General features: G+C 29.4%; 2 protein-coding genes across 2 annotated transcripts; one reads left to right on the forward strand and one right to left on the reverse strand.

The window, feature by feature from the left end:
- Positions 1-2,980: 2,980 nt before the first annotated feature.
- On the reverse strand, positions 2,981-10,425 carry LOTGIDRAFT_160378 (hypothetical protein; the record flags this gene model as incomplete). Its single annotated transcript, XM_009055415.1, has 10 exons — positions 2,981-3,120; positions 3,330-3,551; positions 5,339-5,916; positions 6,160-6,268; positions 6,917-7,087; positions 7,362-7,523; positions 8,055-8,171; positions 8,833-9,010; positions 9,718-9,847; positions 10,415-10,425. 10 exons carry the CDS (start codon positions 10,423-10,425, stop codon positions 2,981-2,983), a joined length of 1,818 nt encoding a protein of 605 aa, XP_009053663.1.
- A 250-nt stretch (positions 10,426-10,675) lies between these two features.
- LOTGIDRAFT_188540 (hypothetical protein) lies at positions 10,676-12,271 on the forward strand. Its single transcript, XM_009055416.1, has 3 exons — positions 10,676-11,030; positions 11,410-11,446; positions 11,859-12,271. The coding sequence occupies exons 1-3, from the start codon at positions 10,733-10,735 to the stop codon at positions 12,214-12,216; spliced, it is 693 nt and encodes a 230-aa protein (XP_009053664.1). The 5' UTR covers positions 10,676-10,732; the 3' UTR covers positions 12,217-12,271.
- The last annotated feature ends 5,490 nt before the right edge of the window (positions 12,272-17,761 follow it).

Genomic DNA, 17,761 nt, shown 5'->3' on the forward strand with positions numbered 1-17,761 from the left:
CAAAGTAAACATATTATTACTTCGAAAACATATACTGGTTTCTCCAGAAACATTCAAAATACAAATTAGAATAATTAAATTTATTCCAAGAAACTTATTGACCAAAGTTTCGAACAGTTTCTTCTGTGTATTACCAATGCCCTAAAGAAGATTTTATGTTTTCTAAACTTAAATGTGTATCTGGGACACTTATAGCATCGATTTGACGTCTGGTTCTTGCAATTTCACTAAACTAGGTGTTTAAGCTATTGCAAAGGCCCCAAGATATTATAAGCATCTTTTTGGATATTTATGTCATAATATATGGTGAAGCATCTCTATAATTACAAGAACCACAAACATCTGATGGTAAATTGGAATGGTGCAAAGAGGAACAATGAATGACTTCTCATACGAAAAATATAGAATGTCTATTTAATGTCAAACCACATGAAATACACAGACTGAAAGAGATTAATTCTCTAAAGATTGCTCAGCATGAACCCCTAGTTCAACAAAATTAGGTTTTTTTTTTGGTTAATAATTCAGTTGTAACATACATATCCATTTAGCAATTGTCTTAAACAGAATTTTGCTTCTAAAGCCATGACAAATTTTTAATTTTTTTTTATTATTGAGGGCATATACCTTTAATAAATAGTTTATTACTGTTACCATATTGATATTATAAACATATTTTTAATTTACACGTGAAAATTCATTTTATTTGAATGCCTTGATTTTATACTTATATATAAGTTTTAATAGATTTGACAGGTCTTTTATTCTTCAAAGAGCCAGGATGGACATTTTTTTGACCAATCATACTTTAGTCTCAGAAACGGGAATTCTTAAGCTGAGCTAATCAGCTAAATAGTGTTCATAGCTCAGCTCACTCCTTTTCACAGGATGCAACAATAAGTTGATATGAATGGATAGTGAAATTTACTGTTTAAAAACCATTGAGGTTTGAGATTAAATAACTAGAATCTCATCTGAATAGTTAACTAGAAATATAACAGTCATCACATAGTTATCTACTATCTACTTAAATCTACAAATATTACATTGTGCTATCTATCATACTTTTTTTCATTTTTCCTTTTTTTTATGTCTTCATTATATGTATTGAACTATATTGGTGTCATCCATGTCTCTTGGCCTGTCTGTCCTTCTGTCCATAATTGCTTGTAAACACTCAAGAAGACCTATTCTGGATGGATTTTGATGAAACTTGGTGAAATTGTTTATTTTGTTACAGGATGAACCCTGTTGAAAATTTAAAAAAAAATCGAAAAATGTTAAGTATATCCTTGATCTTGAAAATTCGTTTAATTTTATTTTGAAAACATTGTCGAAGGCACAATTCTGGACTAAACTTGGTGAAATTGTTTATTATCACCCAAGAAAGAACCCTTTTGAAAATAGATAAAATCATAAAAAAGATTGATTTAAGTTTTTGCTTTTTTGGTTGTTCTTAAATGCGCTTCTATATTTAGCTGATAAACAATGTTGAAGGTACAATCGATGACAGATTTAAATGAAACTTTAAGAGATAAAATAAAAAAACAAATGTTTTTGAATAGGTCACCATCTTCTTCTAGCTAGTAGATTAGAGGAGGGTTAGTGACAGATTGGGATAAAAATGTTAATTATTGAAAACCAAAAATGTAAATATTTAAGTTGATGTTCTGTTTGAAAAAAACACAAATAATAGGGAACAATTAAATAATAGGGAACAATTAGATTCCAATTAAAATTTTTCTCAGGAATTTTTATTAATTTTATTACCAAAAAGAACTATTGAAAAGCCCTGTGTATATTACAAGTGGGCCATATTTCATATTAACAGGGCTAGTATTTGCTACTTGTCAGTTGGTCAGAGTAAGTTGACTATACTCCTTTTTGAATATTTTAGTTGTATATTTTATTACTCATACAATTATGGGTCTTTTTATTTCTTTATTAGTTGTTAAATATTCTTAAGACATCTTTGATGAAAGCAGTACTCAAAAATTCTTTTACTTTGGTTCAGATTTAGAACTCAGAATTCTACGTCTGAGAATAAACATTCCCAACTTCCAAGCCAATAAGAATATATATTTGATAATGCAATGAACAGTTGTATATACTATACATCTGAATCTCGTTATAATGACTGATGAATATATGCTCTTAGTGGCCAAGGTTGGTTTAAGCTATATTTTATATGATCAGAGGTGGAATTCCTTTTATTCATGAATTGATCATATATTTGAGTTTGTTCTAGCTTTTTTGTGTCCATGTTTATTTGGAATTTTATCCTAACCATTTTTAATCAAAAATATAATGTAAGAAGAACTTTGTGTCAAAATGCTTAATTGTAAAAAACTGAATTGGTACGTAGTTTGTTTGTTTGTTTGAAATTGTGATAGAAATGTATTTTTTAAGTATATTGTAAATGATATGTGCATTTAACTGTAAATACAACTATTATTTATCTATAATTTAATAACCACTCATTTTCAGTTTTTGATGAAGACAGCCATACTTTAACACCCAACAATTAGTTGATCCTGACTTCAATTCTCTTAGAGAACTGCGGTGGCTCAGTGAGTTAACCAGAAGGTACAGAGTTTCATCCCAGCAGAGGTCGAGATGTTATCTTCAGATTTTTCCACCAGGTTACTCCATCAGTGATGCAGGTCGAAGGGGCTGATTATGGACATTGCATTTTGGTGTTCGGATGTCACAATAACTCAAGGCCCTGTGTGCTACAGGCTGTTCTCCTTCAACAGATGTAAATCGAATAAAAAAAGAAAGCAGGGGTCAGAAACAGCCACTAAACTGAACAGTGCCAAGTCTGCTGATATTATTTGATTTGTAGTCTGGGTTATTAAGTTGATAAAAATACTGTAATAATGGATTACAGTCAAATAATAATTTTTCAGGAGATTGGAGAAGATTTTATTAGACAACATTAAAATGATCATTTTCAGTAATATTTGAAAAGTTGTACACTTCAAAAAGCTATTGCACCAAACACACAACGTGAATTTTTCATAGACTGAATATATCTCCATGAGTTGATGACTGGATCATAAACTTCACAAGTATTTAATACCTTTCTTGCCCCACAATGATTTGATGAATAAGATTTCCCTGAAACACAATACAAGAATTTCATAAGAGAATTTTAAAAACAGATTACAGCACTATAGTAAAAAATGTTGAAGGAGCTCTAAAGACTGACTGGTAGGATCCCAAGTTGCCCTTGTATACTGATACTCTATCCAAAAATAATATCATGTTAAATGAACTGTAAATTGAGTATGCCTAAAACATTTGATAATAGAATATATTCTACCAACCTCCCATGACATATATTGTTTGTGAGCAGACTACAGCCTTCAGATGACTCCTTTCTTTAATAAGATTAGCTATATAGCTCCATTGATTGAGGTGAACATTGTATCTCTCCACAGTATTAACTCTTCTTGTATTAAAACCACCCAAAACATAGATATATCCATCTATAATATAAATCTGACTTATATATCCATCTATAATATAAAACTGACTTATATATCTATCTGTAATATAAAAATGACTGATATATCCTCCATCTATAATATAAACCTTACTTATATATATCCATCTATAATATAAAACTGACTTACATATCGATCTACAATATAAAACTCACTTATATATCCATCTATAATATAAAACTGACTTGTATATCCTATTTATAATATAAAACTGACTAATATATCCATCTATAATATAAAACTGACTTATATATCCATCTATAATATAAAACTGACTAATATATCTATCTATAAAATAAAACTGACTTATATATCCATCTATTATATAAAACTGACTTATATATCCATCTATTATATAAAACTGACTTATATATCCATCTATAATATAAAACTGACTTATATATCCTATTTATAATATAAAACTGACTTATATATCCATCTATAATATAAAACTGACTTATATATCCTATTTATAATATAAAACTCACTTATATATATCCATCTATAATATAAAACTGACTTATATATCCATCTATAATATAAAACTGACTTATATATCCATCTATAATATAAAACTGACTTACATATCGATCTACAATATAAAACTGACTTATATATCCATCTATAATATAAAACTGACTTATATATCCATCTATAATATAAAACTGACTAATATATCCATCTATAATATAAAACTGACTTATATATCCATCTATAATATAAAACTGACTAATATATCTATCTATAAAATAAAACTGACTTATATATCCATCTATTATATAAAACTGACTTATATATCCATCTATTATATAAAACTGACTTATATATCCATCTATAATATAAAACTGACTTATATATCCTATTTATAATATAAAACTCACTTATATATATCCATCTATAATATAAAACTGACTTATATATCCATCTATTATATAAAACTCACTTATATATATCCATCTATAATATAAAACTGACTTATATATCCATCTATAATATAAAACTGACTTATATATCCATCTATAATATAAAACTGACTTACATATCGATCTACAATATAAAACTGACTTATATATCCATCTATAATATAAAACTGACTTATATATCCATCTATAATATAAAACTGACTAATATATCTATCTATAAAATAAAACTGACTTATATATCCATCTATTATATAAAACTGACTTATATATCCATCTATTATATAAAACTGACTTATATATCCATCTATAATATAAAACTGACTTATATATCCTATTTATAATATAAAACTGACTTATATATCCTATTTATAATATAAAACTGACTTATATATCCTATTTATAATATAAAACTGACTTATATATCCTATTTATAATAAAAACTGACTTATATATCCTATTTATAATATAAAACTGACTTATATATCCATCTATAATATAAAACTGACTTATATATCCTATTTATAATATAAAACTGACTTATATATCCATCTATAATATAAAACTGACTTATATATCCATCTATTATATAAAACTGACTTATATATCCATCTATAATATAAAACTGACTAATATATCTATCTATAATTCAAAGTTGACTTTTATATTGCCCCATTGACCTGTATCACAATCAAGGGAAAAACAGTATGGAAAATCTGTTATTATCTTCATGTACATGTAATTTGGAAACCTTGGACCTTCAGTTAAGTGACCAAGCATCTAACTCACTGAGACATCATGATCTACCAAATCTACCTCCTTTTCATCCCATCTATTTAGGGTACTGTGACTGTTATATGGTTTAAACATGGGATTCTGGTGCAGTATAACTCAATGAAATATACAAACCTAAATAAACAGCTCCAAACATTCCTCGTCTTTCCAACATGTCTGCCTTTCTCTTCCATTCATTTCTGCTAAAACATACCACATCAGCTTTTACTTCTGATTCAGTAAGAGATTTTTTGAATACACCGCCCATTAAATATAGTTCATTATTACAAACAACACAACTATACTCTTCATAATCTAATTGTTCAGTATTAGATAAAGTTTCATATTGTTTACAACAAATTTCCCCTTCATCAAATTCCAGAATTAATTTCCGCACACTTTTGTGAACCAAGTAGAGCCAGTCATTTTGATCATCATAAAGAATAAGTTCTCCACCTCTAGAATAATTATGAATTAAAGACTGAACATCATGTGACAAATTTAAAACTGCTGTTTTCCATGTGTTTTGAACTACATTGTATTCTAAAATTTGAGGTGTCCCTTCTGAAGAAGAAGGTTCAAAATATAAAATTCTTCCTTTTATGTTGATAATCTGTGCATTAGATGAAGTTTTTAATAACCCTTCAATATTTTTCCACGAGTCTTTTTCTACATTGTATTTTTCACAGGTTTTCAGGCGGGGACAAAGTGGTCTGAAAAATAAAACATTTACCTATTCACAGAAGACTTGATTAAAAAAGAGACAATTCTGCTCTGCGCATTGGAGAAAAACCTTGTTTAAAGAACAAATGATTGACTTTATAAATAAATATTTTGAGTCTGTCAAGTGCGTCGCAGAAAAACATTTTCATTCTCATTTTATTTCATTATAATAGACTTGTTGGAAAGAAACACAATGTTCTAAAACTCTGTCGTGTGATTTTAACTCTTCTTACCCTGTTCTTGATTGCAGAAATCCACCAAAAACATAAATGGATTGATTGAGATTTCTTTTTTCACATTCATTACATGTTTCTAGTTGTTTCATAACCATTTCTTTTTTATCTGCAATGAAAGTATATAGAACTATCTAATATACAATGGTTAACATACCTTGTGAATGAAAGTATATAGAACTATCTAGTATACAATAGTTAACATACCTTGTGAATGAAAGTATACAGAACTATCTAATATACAATGGTTAACATACCTTGTGAATGAAAGTATACAGAACTATCTAATATACAATGGTTAACATACCTTGTGAATGAAAGTATATAGAACTATCTAATATACAATGGTTAACATACCTTGTGAATGAAAGTATATAGAACTATCTAATATACAATGGTTAACATACCTTGTGAATGAAAGTATATAGAACTATCTATTATACAATGGTTAACATACCTTGTGAATGAAAGTATACAGAACTATCTATTATACAATGGTTAACATACCTTGTGAATGAAAGTATATAGAACTATCTATTATACAATGGTTAACATACCTTGTGAATGAAAGTATACAGAACTATCTAATATACAATAGTTAACATACCTTGTGAATGAAAGTATACAGAACTATCTAATATACAATGGTTAACATACCTTGTGAATGGAAGTATATAGAACTATCTATTATACAATGGTTAACATACCTTGTGAATGAAAGTATATAGAACTATCTATTATACAATGGTTAACATACCTTGTGAATGGAAGTATATAGAACTATCTAGAAGAGACTGTAGAATAGTCTTATCAATATGTTTCATTCTAATATAAGTAAGTAACAATGATAAATCATCTCTGTCTATACTACCATTTCTATCTAACCATTTCACAACAACTTTTAATACCAACGCTTCTCTTTCATGACCTGTTGAATAAGAATTTCTGATCAATTGTAATGACAAAGAAAGCAATACTAGAAACTTTGTAGGGTAAGTATTTTTTAAAGCATGAAGTGAACTGGGAAACCGAGTATTTCTTGTCCGAAACCCCAAAGAAGAGAAAAGAAATTTTGAATGACTGACGGATGCAAGAAGTCAACCGCCAGAATATTCCATACTACGAAAAAGCTTTTTTGATAAAACTGTTCAATTTGTCGTCTTGACTACCAGTATCAGCTGCACAAGTATAAATTATCTTACCTAAATTCAGATCATCTGAAGCTAATATATCAAGTAATTTATGAAAGGATATCTGATATAATTCAGATGTAGAGCTGACTAGAGGAAACTGTAGTGCTAATAGTTTCATGCTTTTATCATAAAGATATTGACAATTATATACTTCTCCTAAACTTAACATTCCTACAAATATAATTCAAAATAAGAAATTAACCCAACCCCACTTCATCCAATCAGTATTGGCTAGATTCTCTATTAAGTGGAAACTTATTCACACAGGACATTTTGACTGACAGTTTAGTAAGTAAGTAAGATGATAATACTGGTAAAATCGTTGTGGTTAAAAAGTTGTCCGAGGGAGGGGTTTCCTTATTTTTTTGGTGTCAAAAAAATCAAACTACTTGTTCTACACACCTGATACCACTTTTCATTATGAAATACTTACTCACTTATGATTGATATACTTCCTCATGTGAAAAGTGCATAAGCTGCTAGCAATGTTTCACCAATATGATGTTATGGATTGCAGGTTTGGTTTCACAGTTTGGATTGTTAGTACTTAGTTTATTTATATAAATTTCCAGGAATCTTATTACAGAGTATATTAGATAAGAACAATTGGTTGATGACCGTGTATGAGATTTGAGTCTCCTACCAAAATGTAAGTATATTAGTACCACTACAGTTAGCCCTATACACTTAATTAATACCTACCCATACAATTACTAGCATCTAATACATTTACCATATAACCGCTACATAATGATTTAATATGTAACATTTGTAATAAATCACTAGCTATAAATACATCTTTAACATTTTCTGTTGTTACTGTAAAATATCAAAATTGTGATTAAAACAACTATACATAACATAACTATACCCAGGTTACAGGCCATGGTTCACTTTTTTCTGAGGATTCATTTGGGTCTTGAAGACCTAGTCTAAAACTGCATGAAAATCACATCATCCCTTTAAATATACTTCAAACGGGTAATTTACCTTCCTTTTTCTATAGATGTCTTTTCTATATATATTGTATAATACTTAAATGATATTGTATAGTACTTACATGATATTGTATAGTACTTACATGATATTGTATAATACTTACATGATATTGTATAGTACTTACATGATATTGTATAGTACTAACATGATATTGTATAGTACTAACATGATATTGTATAGTACTAACATGATATTGTATAGTACTTACATGATATTGTATAGTACTAACATGATATTGTATAGTACTTACATGATATTGTATAATACTTACATGATATTGTATAGTACTTACATGATATTGTATAGTACTAACATGATATTGTATAGTACTTACATGATATTGTATAGTACTTAAATGATATTGTATAGTACTTACATGATATTGTATAATACTTACATGATATTGTATAGTACTTACATGATATTGTATAATACTAACATGATATTGTATAGTACTTACATGATATTGTATAGTACTTACATGATATTGTACCAGTATACATAAATTTAACAATAGTACATACAGCATGATAATTCAAATTCTCCAACTTAACACTGTGTTCATTACTCTCACCATACCAATGTGAAAACATAGCTTCAAAATAATCACTATTAATAGCTAAGATAGCTTTATGGGCTTCTAGGTCTTTTCCCTCTATCTATTCAAGCAAAAGAAACTTTTGATAAAACGACAAATAACCACTAGATTTGTGTGAAATTCTTAACTGTAAATATAGCCATAAATAACAATAGATGTAGTTTGGTTATTGTTTTAAATCAATTAGAATCACTTTGTCATTGACCTGCCTTATATTTCTTACTACAGCTAATAACCATCAAAATATATCCTATGAAGGGCTTGCGCATTATATACACAGTGACCAAAATGTGAAGTTTTCACAAGAAGTTCCTCAATCAATAGTGATGATCAGCCATTTTGAAACTGATTTGTGATGGTCAATGGTGCTAAGATGGAACATAGTCATTTCATTTCATTTCTTAAAGATGGGTTCCCTTATTTTTTATTCATGAAAATGAAAATGCTAATACTTATATGAATGGAAAGTAGAGGTGTTCTAATGACTTGTCACATTAGAAGAAAATTACTAGCAGAATTTCAATGACTGACTGATCAAGAATGGTCAAAAAGTCTGTTTTGTTTATCCAGACTGTACAGACATGGACATCTATGATTGGTTAAAACTCTTAATGATAATTCATGAGAAACACCAATTAATCAAATAGATTCGTTAATTGGACTCTAAAAAATAAGGAAACCCATCTTTAACAATTTTACGCAATATCAAGGCTATTTCTTATTCTCTCATATTTCTTATATCTTATGTAGAAACAAATTGTTCAGTACCTTTAAAGTGACATCACATAGTTGTTTATTTATAAATAATTTAGAAAGTTTATTAACTGTTTTGTGATTATGATCTTTAAAGATGTATCTCTCACACGTTTCATCTTCCTTATTCTTTGGGCTGAGACGTCTGAAAAAATATAAATGAAAGAATTATTATGTCAATATCTGAAATAATTCCTCTGGACCTTGTTGGACCAGTCAAAAAATCTCCCCTCCCCCCTCCTCCTTCCTAAAACATTACAAACCACTGTTAGAAAACTGTTACATGTAGGCCACCATCTTCATCATCAAGCGATATAATTGTTCAAGAAAAACACAAAAAGACAACTGGTCAATATCACAGCCAAAAAAATATATAAATAAATGGGGAAAAGGCTTCATTGTTGATAAAAGAGTAGGCAATGCGCAGTAAGCCCCCCTTGCCTTTAAATCCAACTACCAACTACTACCTAGTTTGTAATATCAGTAGGCCTATCTGCTGCAAGCAAACGTTAACTCCTTGCCTTATTTACTGGTATATAATGTGCTTTAATTGAAAAAAATCTACCAGTCTAGAAATTTCAATTCAGTACAAAAGAAAACTTGATAAATAATAAATTGTCAAGGGAAAAATCAATGAACAAAATGTTGGACAAAGATTCTATTGTTTTGTAGTAAGCATGATTTAACTTAGCCAAGGTAATACTTGACTTACGACCCTTGCATTTTGTAATCCTATAATATTCATGACATACTTCCAGGTGCTTGGGTGCATTTTGAAATAGATTTAAAACAATCCAGTATGCTTCAAAATTTAACATCAAAACTCTTTGTTATTGATAAACCGAAACTAGACACATCACGTTATAATAACAAACTGAAAGTAAAAGTCACATGATTAAGATGTAATAATTTGATTGGTTAACTGTCGTCGTACGAGACATAGAGTTCTATGTACGAGAAGGCATTGGATCGTCAAAGGTGATCGGGGAATCAAAATTTGTGTAAAGTTGAATTGAAACTCGAAATAAAAATGGTACCAAATAGTTCAGTAAAGCATCCATATTACCCGCAGGATATTGCACTTCCTCATTATGTACCAAACGATAAAGAATTATCAGTTTTGTTGGGAGGTATGTTTGGCTCGGTTGGACTTTTCATGGTGTTCACCTGGTTTTTCAGTGGACGTTCCAAAACGAAATTTTCAACCACAGAGAGACTTATTTTATGTTGGTTTATGATGTGTGGTTTGATTCATACATTTCTAGAAGGTTATTTTAGTTTGTTTCATGCGACAATAGCTGGAGAAATGACATTCCTTGCTCAAGTTTGTAAGTAATACATTTTTTGACATAAATTGGGTTACTTCCCTTGAATAAGTTTTTTTTGTCTCAATTGAAAGGATGGATTGGTTTTGAGATAATAGATGATTAAATGAAAGCATGTTCACATTTTGAGGGCGTTCAGTCGACAGTTTACTTTGAATGTGGTTCATTTGGGTCTAGATCTACCAACCAAGGCAGACCCATGCTGAATATTAGGTGCAGTGGTGTATTTAGGGGTGGGAGGGGATTATTCCATGGTTCCATGGTATGGGTTTTCCTTACCTTTTTGGTTTGGTTTATGGTTGATTCCTTGACTTGTAACTGTACAAAGTGATTGAATTGTAACCTTATTAATTAACTTTTTAAATTTGTTTTATCTTCACAGGGAAAGAATACAGTAAAGGTGACAGCCGATATCTTACGTAAGTGAATGACAAATATATATCAAGTCTTATATTTGTTTTCTATTAACTTTTATTTTTTATGTAACCAAGTTAGGGTCTGAAGATAGCCCTTGAACAATCATCACTATGACCTTTTTGACTTAACGTGAAAGCCTCTGCTTAATCCAATCAAATCAACACTTGTATTTTTATACTGGAATAAGTCCACTGAAATTGAAATAAGAACATGCCTTTTTATTGGATGTTCAGAATTGACCAAGTTAAATTTGATTGGTCATCAAATAAGGTCAAAAGGTTATTGGAGTGAATGTTCAAGGGGGCTGGCATAAGACCCTAACTGGCTACATTAAAAATGAAAGGTAATAAAAAGCGGAATGAAAGTTTGGTTTGATTAAATTAAGACTGGTAATTTGTGTATTTTATATTGTAGGTCTGATACATTTGTTTTGTGTATGGAAAGTATAACAGCTGCTATAGATGGACCTTTATCATTTCTGGCTTTAGTTGCATATTTCCGTCAAAGTTCGTATAGATATATATTGCAGCTGATAGTGTCTATTTGTCAACTATATGGTGACGTTCTCTACTTTATGACAGAAATCAAAGAAGGATTTTCACATGGAGATCACGGTCATCCACTTTATTTTTGGTTTTATTTTCTATTTATGAATCTAATTTGGATTGTAGTGCCAATTTGTTTAATATTCCATGCTTCAAGCCACTTAGCAGACTCACAATCTAAAGCAGATCAAAGTTTTAAGACTGGAAGAAACAAAAAAAGACATTGAATTTTGCTCAAACCACCAACAGCAAAATTTTGACCATCAACGTTAGCTTAATAATATTTTCCAAATCCAATGTATACATCATATATATATAACTTTGATGTTTAATATTTAACCTTGTAACAATCTTCTTGAAAGGACATTCTGTTTTATTTGAAGGTCGAAAAAATCCAGAGAAACGTGGTTCTTAACGTTCCTGAAAGTTTTAACCAAAAAAATAATTTAAACTATTTTAAAATCTTACGTAAATTTTTTATGTTTGTTATTCATTTTGGTTGGTGTAAGACAACAACTGTATAGATTTGAGAAAAATAAACGCCTAATTGTGGAGAAATAGGTCTCCTTAGTATTCTTAACATTTTAACTAATAATATCGAGCCATTAATAAGCCAAAAATCAAACCTAAGCCAAACTGCTTAATTAATAATTAGTAATCTCTGTTTTTAATTAACCCTTTTAAAAAAATTCAGTTTGATCAAGTAGATACATGGATATAAATAGCATACTTTAGAAATATTTTCAGGTATAATTTATAATGTTTTTGATAATAAAAATTTTGTATACCGGTACTGCCCCTTTAAGCTTTCTTTATTCCATTGTTAAATTCGACAATGATTATTAAAATATTGTTAATATATGATGAAGAGTGTACATCAAAAGGTCATTGTTTATATAGGTAAGAAAACTATGTAATATCTAACTTGAAGATTTGCATGCAAAGCACTTTCAAGATTCAGATCAATTGGCAAATCAAAAATATATTATATGATCATTATTCTTTGAAAAGTTTTTCATTTTTAACTTTTAAATCATGTTCCCTAATCAAACAAAGGTGCCAGTTTGTAACTTGGTGTATGTTATCTTGTCTGTCAAAAAAACTTTGTCGTAAATTTGTCTTTTTTTCCTTATAACTGTTGTTTTGTATGAATAATATAATAATAATTGTTGTTTTTTTATGATAAATGTTACATCTTATTCATTTTATTTGTATTGATTTATAACAAAATATTGTCATTTGTGTTCGCTGGTTTAAATGCATACACAAATATCCTAGTTGTCACAAATTAAATGTCAAGGCATGTTAAATTTCCCAGTGGGGAAATAAGCAAACAAAATCTATTGTCTGAATAAAGTGAAAAGTTTCGTCAATATTCCAGATCTGAAAAAAATGAGAATAAACTGTGTAATGATGACATGTTATGTCACTATTTTTTCACTTCTGTTTGTGACGAATATTTAAGAAGGCCGTCTCAAGACGCTAACTTTGTGCCTATATTAAAAATAAAAGCAAATGAAACATGAAAGGAAAATTTGGTCTTATTTTAATGAAACAGAACAAACATATAACATGATCATAAAAACATTGACTCTTGCAGTACTTATTAACAAATGATGGGTTAAAGCAAGGAGCATTAACAGTTTAATAGAGGTCTAGTAACCCTCATTGCGTTTAAGTTATATTAAAAATTTATATCAATTCACATGACTTGTCACTATGTCATTTTCATAAGGAGAGACAATTTGAATAAAGAAATATGACAATAAAATTCCAGAAAGGTCAGAGTACTACATGTTTTAAGCGAAAAATCTTAATGTTTACATGATTAAAAAACAGAAACTTTCGATGCTGGACATTTGCACACATATATTATGTAGGTTTCATCACTCCACTACTTGACGTGCATTTTTACCCCAAAGTGACTATAACATTACCTCAATTACCAGGATGATCAGACAATGTTAATATTATACAAGATTCAGACATAATATAAACAATGTGAAAATAATTACTTATCCTATTACCATGATAATCAGGATAGTGTCTTAATATATCTGATTCAGACATAATATCCTATCTGATTGAGACAGCTGATTCAGACATAATATAACAAAGTATCCTGTCTGATTCAGACATAATATCCTATCTGATTGAGACAGCTGATTCAGACATAATATAACAAAGTATCCTGTCTGATTCAGACATAATATCCAATCTGATTGAGACAGCTTATTCAGACGTAATATAACAAAGTATCCTGTCTGATTGAGACATCTGTTTCAGACATAATATAACAAAGTATCCTGTCTGATTCAGACATAATATAATATTGGAATTGCAATGGTTATTCCCAATGTCCATGATGATGAGGATTGTCTAAGAGAGATTTAATTCAAGCATACTAAATTTTAAGTGTTATAAAGGCTTTATATTATAACTAATATCAGCTAAATCAACCTTGACTACTGATATTAAAACCTTATTTTTATACAACATCTAAAATTCTACGTCAAAAACTACAATAATAAATAATTTTACAATATATACAGTTAGATATAAAAATATAACAAATTTAAAACTTTATAAAATGACTTGAGGAACACAACCATTAAAACCAGGCACAACAAAACATAATCAACATTGTCCTTTAATTTATTTAGAGTCTGTCAATGCTCTTAATACACAGTTTAATATGTTTCATAACACATTCATCAACAGTTTAATATAAGCTACATTGCATGGTTATGGACACAATGTGACCAGACATAGGAGTCATAGGTCTTAAAGGGACAGTTAAGTCAAATCCATGTGTGTCTAGAATTATCTGTGTTTGAATGTTAAAATGACGACTCGTCAATTTAAGATACTCTGTTATATATAGAAAAGACATATATAGAAATAGTGAGTAAAATTACTAGTTTGAAGTATTTTTAAAGGAATTATGTGATTTTCAGACATTTCTAGTACTTCTGAAGATTATTTACTTATATTTAAGACTAAAATCAACCACCCAAATTGACCAATCTGTCCCTTTAAATGTTGAATATAAACAGAAAGAAATATGCTCTTAGCTGTGGTGAGGAATGGTCCTATTTAATTGTCTGGTAAGCATTTGTCCTGTGAGCAACTGTCCATACACTTGATGTGGCTATAATGGGCCTCCAATTAATTCTATTTCATCAAAATATTCTGTGAATAAAATGCAATGCATGTGAAAGTAAGGTATTGTCGATAAAAAGCGCAAAATGAAGCAATACCAATATAACCAACTGTCAAAAAACAGTCAATAAATTGGTGTCTGTGCTGTGCAAACTTCTTGATTCTTGAGGACCGATTCTTGATTATTTTTTTAGCACAGGTTGGAGTAAAACTTTCAAAATTATGTAATTATTTAAACATTAATCTCATTGGTTGATGACGCCTGATGATAGCCTCAATTCAGGATGTACAGAATGTACAATCATATAGCCTCAATTCAGAATGTACAACAATATAGCCTCAATTCAGGATGTACAACAATATAGCCTCAATTCAGGATGTACAGAATGTACAACAATATAGCCTCAATTCAGGATGTACAACAATATAGCCTCAATTCAGGATGTACAGAATGGATAACAATATAGCCTCAATTCAGGATGTACAGAATGGATAACAATATAGCCTCAATTCAGGATGTACAGAATGTACAACAATATAGCCTCAATTCAGGATGTACAGAATGTACAATCAAATATAGCCTCAATTCAGGATGTACAGAATGGATAACAATATAGCCTCAATTCAGGATGTACAGAATGGATAACAATATAGCCTCAATTCAGGATGTACAGAATGGATAACAATATAGCCTCAATTCAGGATGTACAGAATGTACAACAATATAGCCTCAATTCAGGATGTACAGAATGGATAACAATATAGCCTCAATTCAGGATGTACAGAATGTACAATCATATATAGCCTCAATTCAGAAAGGCTGGCACAACATGGAAAATTCGAGTCGGGTGAGTAGGGTACCCAGATATCTGTAGAAAACATACTCACATACAGTCAAACCAGTAAAAGACAAAATATTACCATATATTCATATTTATAAAATAACAAAACACTATTAAAGTAGAGGAAATAGTGGACAGAAAAGACATCCTAAATATTTCAGGAATCTTGGCAGTAGATCCGTAAAAAATTCTTAATATTAGAAAGATAACATAATTATATATAAGTAACTAGAATAGATCTATAGGTGTGACTATATTCTGTTAGTATCAATATTTTCATTAACAACAAACTATAATTAGATCATAGAATGAATACAAACCTTGGCTTTCTACAGGTAGGGCCTACTGGCAAAAGTTTCTACAAATGTTCATCACTGCAGGAGAGATGACTCTATGTAAAATATTTGAAAATTCCTATTTTAATAATTGACGCAAAACATACCAGTAGTCAAAATTTGCAGATTCAAAATCATAGTATATTGTGGAAGGCGAGATGTATATTTGCAGTTCTGTCATATGTCAATTCTTCAAGGAAAAACAAGATTCCTGAAACCAAGTTCTCTAAACATGTAAATCAAAATTTTAGCCTACTGTAAGACTTATCTTAAGGAATTAGGCATAGTTAAACAAGGCACAATGCAGATCTCAGCATCCCTGTCTGCCATTAGAAGATGTGATTAGAATGAAATGCCCAAGTTAATATCAGAAATAATTCCATCTCCCAAAACAACATTATTAATCTTAAGGCCAGACCAATTTATTTTCGCAAAAACACTTCTCTGGGGAAAAAACCTTTATTCATGCTAAAAATACCCATCATCATCTGAAATTCCAATTAGTAATAGAATATATGATATATGAAAAATTCAGGCGAGGTATTTTTGAAACGATCTTAGCGCTAGGATGTCCTAGAATCAATGTTAGAAGATAAGAATCTAGGACATCCTAGCGCTAAGATCGTTTCGAGAATACCTGATCTGGTCAATCCCAACCCTTGCATTCGTGGAGTTTTTTTTTCTCTCTCTCCCTTCACACAAATTTGGAAATTTTTTTTCCCTTCTGCCTTTACTAGAAGAAAAAGAAAATTAATAAGTCTGGCCTTAACATGATTTACATGATTTATATCTTAATGAGGCTTACAAGACCAACATAGCAACCAATTTCTCATCCATGTGAATTAAAATATGCCACCTAAAACAACAATTATTGAGAGGCATAAAGGTGAAAATAAAAACCAAAATAATAATTAATATTGCACACTATCTCTCTCATACATCAGATCATACATCAGATCATACATTTACTCATACAAATAAAAATCATCTCATATAATTCTTAAATCAATTTCATCAAAAGGAATGCTTTGTTTTTTTTTCTATGTGGAAACTGGAATGAATTCAGGTGTTTATATAATAAAGTATTAATTCATATCTATCAATAATGAATTATATATTTTGCAGAAATTTACAGAAGTCACAAGTACAAATAGTTACATTTGTCTAAGCAGGGCCATAAATTTTATTGAAATTTCACGTATGACTATGAATTAGTTTAATCATTAATCAAAGATTTGATATTAAAAATGATGGAATTCAGCATCAAATCAACAGTACTAATTATAATAATTTATATCAACTTGAATTTGATATGGAAGCCTGCTGTTATTTGTATGATTTATATATGAAACAAGTCAATTTATTTTAAATTTCTGGAAATACTATGCAATCATATATTTCAAAGATAATAAAAAGACTAATAAAACAAGACT

Source organism: Lottia gigantea (assembly GCF_000327385.1).
Source record: "Lottia gigantea unplaced genomic scaffold LOTGIsca_24, whole genome shotgun sequence".
NCBI classification, from domain to species: domain Eukaryota; kingdom Metazoa; phylum Mollusca; class Gastropoda; family Lottiidae; genus Lottia; species Lottia gigantea.